At 36.7% G+C, this 7910-nt stretch overlaps 1 protein-coding gene across 1 annotated transcript; it reads left to right on the top strand.

Moving 5' to 3' along the window:
- Nucleotides 1-3147: 3147 nt before the first annotated feature.
- On the top strand, nt 3148-7083 carry LOC148843888 (uncharacterized). Its single transcript, XM_088959465.1, has 3 exons — nt 3148-3483; nt 5246-5345; nt 6400-7083. Exons 1-3 carry the CDS (start codon nt 3271-3273, stop codon nt 6699-6701), a joined length of 615 nt encoding a protein of 204 aa, XP_088815591.1. The 5' UTR covers nt 3148-3270; the 3' UTR covers nt 6702-7083.
- The last annotated feature ends 827 nt before the right edge of the window (nt 7084-7910 follow it).

The raw sequence follows: 7910 nt of genomic DNA, 5'->3' as shown, positions 1-7910 counted from the left end.
AAACTTGTCCATCTACAGTGCTTGGGGTTCAATAGAGGTTTTTTTCACAAAAATAGGTAAAGATTCTTCAAAGAAATAGGTGCCCACTCAAGCTTTCCTGTTTGGTGAAATATTTTCTCCAATTTGGGGGTGGTTTTTCATGTATTTTGTGCATCCAATGAAGGCTTGGGATGGGGCTTACAGTGGCAAAAAACATAAATTTGGTGAACTTTAAAATGCTATTTTGTCTTTTTTTTTTTGTTTCAATTAGGGGTTTGTTTGGTATTTTGAGATTTTTAAGCCTATTAGAATCAAATTCACTGGTCCAAGTGTTCTAATGGGTCAAGAATGGGTTTGACATCAGCCATCAACTTTTTGAGGCTTCAGGTTGGGACAGATGATGTGGCAATTTAATTTAGTGCGTCGAAATGACATCTTTCTAGTTTAATGGTCAAATGGGTGAATTAGGATGTAAAATTTGACATGTTAGGGTTTTTTGGGTATCTGAACAAAGTGGTGATGTCTGATTGATCAAATAGGCTTGAAATGATTGATATCTAAGGCTGACAAGTTCAGATCAATGAGATTTGCTGAAATATAATATTTGTTTGATGAAGGGTCAAACGGGGGAATTTTGGTATGAGATTTGGTGGGTTGGCACTTCTGGATATCCTGAATCTAATGGAAACTATGGATCCTTGATTAATAGTCTGGATTAATAGATTTAATTCAGATCATGGTCTTAGCTTATAGTTTTCCAATCAAAGAGAGGGCCTGAAATGGAATCTTACTTTTTCGATGATCAAATGTTGGTATTTAGTTGTGAAATTTGACGAGGTGGGTTTTTTGGGTCTTTGAACACTGTGGTAAGGTTTGATTGGTCAAATAAGGTTTGGATGAAGGAGATTTGTGACAAGTGAATTTTTTATCAATAAGATTCACCAAAACAGAATCAAGGCTTGATGTTAGGTCAAACAAGGGAATTTTGAGCTACAATTTGGTAAGTAGTCATGGATTAGGGTGAGGAGTTAAGTGGATGGTTCTAATATGAGAAAGATATGGTCAACCTTGGTAATCATTCAGGACCATCAGAATGTGATCTTGATATTTTTGTAGTTGGTTGTCATAAATTCGTGTTGGAATTCACTTAGTTGATTGTTTCATAAATTGAGGTGATGGTTATGTTGGATTTGATTTTGAGGAGTTGGAGTTTGAATATCGCATAGATAGGGGCATGACGAACAGTGGATCTTTGGAGTTTAGTCATGAAAATTGATGTGTAACTTAGTTGTAGTTTCCGAGTCTAGGAATGATGTATGATCAAGTTTCTTGCTTGTCCTATGGGTTGTGTCAAAAGAGGGTATTTTCGGGTTTTGGAAAGTCTCAAGATGATCTGATTGTGTTTCTAAGTTTTTGATGTCTAAGAAGAGGTTACAAAGAGGTAGGGTGAAGGGACCAAGCAAAAATTGGGTGCTAACATTTGGACAAGTCATGAAACTAGAAAATATACAGTAAAGAAGGAACACCAAAAGAAACAATTAACTCCCCTTCCAAATATTTTCTCTGATCTTATGTTTATCTAAAACCTAGAAACTTACTATTCCCTTACATTATCAATTATTTTTTTGGAGAGTGATTAATGAGTTTATTCCAGTAAAGGATCTACTCTGTGGAAATTTCAAATAAGTTCTGTGTTCTTTGTAATGGGGAGGAGGAATCTCTAACTCATCTCTTTGTCCATTGTTAATTTTCTCAGACCATTCTATTTGGAAATGCTTGGAACTTATGTTTGCATAACATTTTTCAAGGATCTTGGATTTCATGTATAAACAATTTATATAATCAAATTTCTGATAATCAACTATTTATGAGAATCTTAGGGTGGGTAGCTATTGCTTGTTATTATATATGGCATGCTCGAAATGAGAAATGCTTTAGAAATAGGTAACTTTTACCATAGAGAATTACTGTTATTATCAACCAAACGTTTCAACAATCTATGGATATATGGCATGAACCTACATCAGCTAATATTTTCTTTGAGGGTCATAGAATGCAACTATCCATGTCTAATGCTACTGAACTGATTATATTCACTGATGCAAGGAAAATTTCTGACTCCTTATTCAGTTTTGGTATTATTATGCTATCTAGAAATTTAACCTGCTTAAAGATTATTGGAGACCAAACTTCTCAGCCCACCTTTATTGGCCAAGATGAATTCTTTGTGATTATGTAGGCTATAATGGAGCTCCAAAATTGAAATTATGAAGAAATTTGCATATGTTCCGATGCTCAAAAAATAGTGCTAGCTTTAAAGAACAATTGCTTTGAGATTGGGATCCATTGCTCCCATCTCTTCTGATTTACTAACAAAATATTTTGGGAAGTAGTTTTGGTTTTTCACATGGGAGTTATTTGTTTTGATTTCCCCTTTTCTTATAAAAATGTCTCCGTATTTAGATTTCCCCGTTGCTTTGACTTCTTGGTGTGTATTATACTCAACTCTGGTTTCCTACTTCACTTAACTTGGTTTACATCTCTTCATTTTCTTGCCTTTAAATTTTAATCATCTTTTCATTTTGCTGTTGTGTTCTGTGGTGGATAAAGGTATCAAAGATGTAAAAGGAGACAGTGGCAACAATAAGCTAACTATGGTAGGGAAAATAGACCCATCAAAAATTTGAGAGTGAACAGAGTGGAAGATGAAGAAGAAGGTGGAACTCATCTCCCCCATACCCAAGAAGGAAGACAAGAAACCAGAAGAAAGGCAATAAAGAAGAGAAGGAAGACTACAAGAAGAAAAATACTAGAACAATTGCAGAAGGGTAAAGGGTTGAAGGTCATGAACGATAATGGTGCCGCATACAGAGACTTAAACACATAGACGATCCTATTGGACAAATAGGGGCGATTCTGGTATTTTGAAATATTTAAATGATGCTTTGACGATTTAATCAATGGCAATTTTATAATTTTAATAGTTTTCTGTCTATCAATGATGGAAGGGAGATTTTTATTGAATTTCTTAAAAGTTCAGGGGAGGTTTTTGTTAAAGTGAAATTACAGAGGAGGCTTTTATGATTGTCAAAAACTTCAGGGAGGCTTTAGTATTTTACCCAAAAAAAAGAAAAACACATTCTAAACCTTGACAAGCTGGTTTTGGGCTGGTTTTTTCCAAGCCCGAGTTCCTCATATGGATAAGTAAATGGATATAGGAGCTCTCTGTCAATTTCAAAACCCTAGAAACTCCTAGTCAAAAACCCTAGAAACTCAAAACCCTATAGGACGATGCATCCATCAAGTGAGGCCGACGGCGACGATTACTCACCATCTGCCACTGTAATCACCTTTGGTCATCCCATTCCTTTACTGAGAGGACCTATACCTGCTGGTGTATCAGATGATCCCTCTATTGGTCCTTTCGTTCTAGCTTTCAGAGACGCAAGGATCTGGAAATCGGCGCTTCAGGCCTCCGAGACCAAAGTTATAGAGCAATGCGAGGTATTCTTACATTACTTGAATTTATGTCATCTTCTGTTGCAACGTGCAATGACCATGAACTTAAGGTTTAAAAGTTACGGTTCTGGGTTGCTCTGTTTGTTTAGGTATCGAAAGGCGTGACTAAGTGTGCTTGTTTCTGGATGGTTGCCATATCTACAGCTCCGCGAAAATAAAGAGATGGGTTTAGATGTATTTTTGTTAGTGTTTTATAGCTTATTTATTAAGTCTATCATTTCTAATCGAAGCAGGGAGGACATTCATCCTGATTATACATATTCTGATTATATCCTGATTATAATTGTCTCCACAAGGAGAAGATGAGCAGATGAGTGAAGCTTGGAATATCCATGGGAATTGGAGAATGAATAAGCAAACTTGAAAAAAAGTTGAAGTTTTCTGTGTAACAAATAAACTAAGGAACCTCCTTATATCATCTTTTTGGTGGCCTTGTTGAATATTTCTCTCTTCTTCTCTGATAAATTCTTTTACCATCTCTCATGTTTTCATGTTATGCATTGAGAAAGGAACTAGTGTGGTAACTGCTGTACATTCACTAACACTGCTTTGATTCTTAAACTCCTAGAAGAAGTGAAAAATGGATGCCTTAGTTCTTAGGAGGATGCATTTTGCATTCATACAGTCAAATGTACTTGTAGCCGTATAAGATATGCTTATTAATTTTGTTATTGAGAGAGGCTTTGAAGAATTTTTTTTGCAGCTGGCCGAGCTGGTTGGCTTTAGAATTGCCAAGCAGTAAGTTACTCAGCTGCACAAACTAACATATGGCACAAAACCAGCTCTTGGCTGCAGGTGTTTTAGCAGTTGGGATTGATGCTGCTGTACACTTTTTTTGATAGATTGCTGCTGTACAATTTCCCAAACCAATTTCATTATTAAAGCTAATATGCCTAAAACAGGCAGACAAATGGAAACCTTGATTTGGGAACTCAGAAGAGTTCGGTTAGAGCCCTTGTAAGTTGTATCTCATGTGGTATCTTCACGGCAAGAATGTAAATTAAGAGAAGACTTTATATTCTTGCATGGAATTTGTCAGACTTGTTATCCTCCTAGTATTCTAAAAGAAAGAAGTGCAAGGGGCTCCTAGAGCCTAGGGGTGAGCATAATTCGGTTAAAACCGAAATTCTGGTTTCGGTTCAATCGGTTTGGTTTGATTGGTTTTTGGTTTGGTTTTGGCTGTGAAAATTGGTTTCAATATATTTCAGCTTTAAAAACCGATTTATTTTTAAAGCTATATAATTTTTTTAATATTTTTGGTTGTTTCTAGTTTGATACCTTGATGCATGGGACACAAAATAATTACAGTCCTATCTGTTGGAACTCAGTTGCATGTAATACTTATTACTTTATTAGTGGAAAGTGGAAATTATAAAGCCAAATACTAGGAAACTTAAATGTCAAGACTCAAGAAGTTTAACTAAAGAGGGAGAACTAAAATAAAGTAAAAAGACCCTCTTCAGTCCTTCCTTTGTGAGCACGTCTAACCCCCTTCATCTTCTTCTCTTCGTCCAACTTCAACTCTTCAAGTCTCCAATGCTGTTGTCTATTTTAGAGTGCAGAGAGCCAGAGACTGGGACTGCAATCTTCCCAACCTACGTCTCATATTCTCATCTCATGATCTCACTCTCACCTTTCAAACTGGAGTGAGAACTCAGAAGAGAGTGAGAGACCAGCACGACAGCAGCTGCAACCAGATGATAGAGATTGCAAGATTGCTACCTGCAACCATCAATTCGGATTTCAGAGATTGGAAGGCTTCCAGAGTTCATATTCCATGATCCAGATTCCAGAGTGCATTGTACCATCATCCGATTCAGGCATTCACGTTCGGTTACAAGCTGCAGGTAATTTCGAAATCTTTCTCTTCTTCTTCTTCTTGGGGCTCTTGTTATTGAGCTGTGCCAAAGGTCCAATGCTTTTGGTTGGGTGTGGATTTCTATTTCGGTTTTTAACCAATACAACCAAGTAAAAAATTGGTTTGGTTTGATCAGTCTTAACAAAAACAGCTTTGGTTCGGTTTTTTGCATATGGTAGATCAGTTATTAAAATTTCAGTTTTTCGGTTCGGTTTTGAACTGAACAAACCGAATGCTCATCCCTACTAGAGCCTAAGCTGCGAAGTACAAAGAAAAAGAATGCTCCTGAGCAAAGTGGGTTGTTACTTTGGAAAAAATGAAAGAAGAATTAGCTTAAGTGGTAGTTTCCTATCACATAGGACTTTAGACATACCACTCCATTTAGCCCACCTGGCTCTAATTTCATGGGAAACATTCTCTTCAGTCTCTCCCCTGTCATGGGTTATTGTAACAAAGTAGTGAAAAAGGTCAGATTGAGATGTCTTTGTCTCCAATCCTAATTGTTTCCTGATCATTTCTCCTTTTAATAAATTGACATTGTATCCATTCTATTTTAGTCCTTATTATTTTATAACTTTTTAGTTTGAGGCATATCTCCACAAATCTAATTTCTCAATAAATGAGCTCATTAGCAAGGTGCCAATTGGTTGGTTGGTAAGGTCTCCTGCTGGTTGTAACGGAGACATGGGATTGAATCCCACCTGCACTTGGGTTGGGGGGATGGACTACCCCCTGTTGTTTAGCCCCTTGGAGCAAAAAAAAAAAAAAAAAAAAGAAACCCAGGATATCCAATTATTACCAAAAAATAAATAAACTCGTTTTATATTTCCTTTAAAATTTAGAAATGTCTCCATTTCAGAAGATGAAGTAGTGCATTCAAATGCAATGGAAAACCACCATGGAATGCTCTTATATCAAATTGTATACAAAGATGTTATTTTGCATATGTCAATATTATATTTTAAAAGCATGGCAGCAATCTTATTATCTTTTGACTGTCACATTCTGAGAAATCTTGTTCATACTTGGAAGGCTGGCATAAGGATTGGGTGTTCAATCAGTGCTTCTAGCAAGTGCAAACCACCATGGTGGCGAACCCTGTTTGGTGGAGCTCCTGGATTTTGCAGCAAGAGAGAAATGCGAAGAGCGTGAGATGGCAGCTTGTCTTGCTGTTTCCAAAGGATCCTGTCTTAAATTGGCAAAAGATAAGTGCTTACCTCCATTTCGAGATGCACGTATTGCCTTGAGTGATAAGGAGATTTCAAAATTTATTTTCTGGGCATCTCCTTCATCAGAAGCAAGAAGCATGATTTCCAAGCCAGATGCCCTCCTACCTTTCATCTAAATGTGATCTCCAAGTGACAAATTACAGGGGAACTGTTCTGTTAGAGTCTAGTTGTGGTACTGAAAATTTTCCAGATGATGAAGTTTCACCAAGCTAATAAAGGTTCAAGAAAACACTTGGTCAAAAGCTCATTCCAATTGGGAGGAGCCCCTTAAGATGTCACCTTTGGTAGATGTGATCATTCTTTCAGGACATGTAGTAAATGATCTTGCAGAAGTGCCAAGAGACTAAGAGAACAGACGAGTTTCTTGGCACTTCTGCAACTGCAAGATCCTTCTTTCTGGGCATGGTGTAAATGATATTGTAAACTACTGCACCAATTGTTGATGAAAGGAAAAGAGAATACAATGACAGGCTAACTAAATGCATCATTTTGTTGAAACTGTTTTGGGTGCAATAATGCAATGGACTTAGCTCAGTTTCCTGTTTAATTTTGTCAGTATTTTTTTCTAACCTCTCTGAGTTGGTAAACATAGGGTGTCAATGGATTGGATTTTTATCGAATCTAATCTGATAATGTTGGATTTGCATGCTCGTTAAGTCTATTTGGATTGAATTTGATTGCGAATTAGAGTCCAGTTTTGTTATTGGATTAAGTTTGATATTGCTCGTTCAATCTGTAGTAATCTGATCTGGAATCATTAACTCATCATTTGAATAATATACAAATTTGACTTTGTGGTTAGTGTTTTCCATCAAAGCTAGATGGTGAAAGATCTCCGTCTTGAGCTTGACTGCTTGAGCAATGGTAATCAGTTGCCGAACCTCCAATTATAAAGAAAAGGAAAAAAAAATCAGTTGCTCTATCCTTTGACATGATGATGGCTAGAGTCAGAGCTGTGCCAACTGGTACAGCCCTTCTCTGTTCTCTTCTCAGAAAATCCCTTCTCAGCCCTGATTAACATTGAGTTTCAGCACACTCAAAGTCTAAGGAGTGTTGTGCTGATGACTTAAATAGTTAAATGGGTTATCAATTAAGGTGTGTGTGTGTGCGGAATCCCCACTAATTGTGTCTATTTTCACCTTTCAGAGCTTCCCCTTTTTGAGTATAATTCAAAATATCAAATTGCTCCATCAAAGGTATCATGGAAACTTATGTTAATAATCTTAGATTTAGACCTAGGAAAATATATACACGATACTTTAAATGCTATTATTCTTTATAATATGATGGTGATTGTTCTACTGTCATCCAGCCCTTATCCCAGC

Source organism: Nelumbo lutea, chromosome 8 (genome assembly GCF_056320005.1).
Source record: "Nelumbo lutea isolate HS-2025 chromosome 8, American lotus-T2T, whole genome shotgun sequence".
NCBI classification, from domain to species: Eukaryota; Viridiplantae; Streptophyta; class Magnoliopsida; order Proteales; family Nelumbonaceae; genus Nelumbo; species Nelumbo lutea.
Note: the sequence above shows the minus strand (reverse complement) of the source record. Positions and strands in the feature narration are given on the sequence as shown.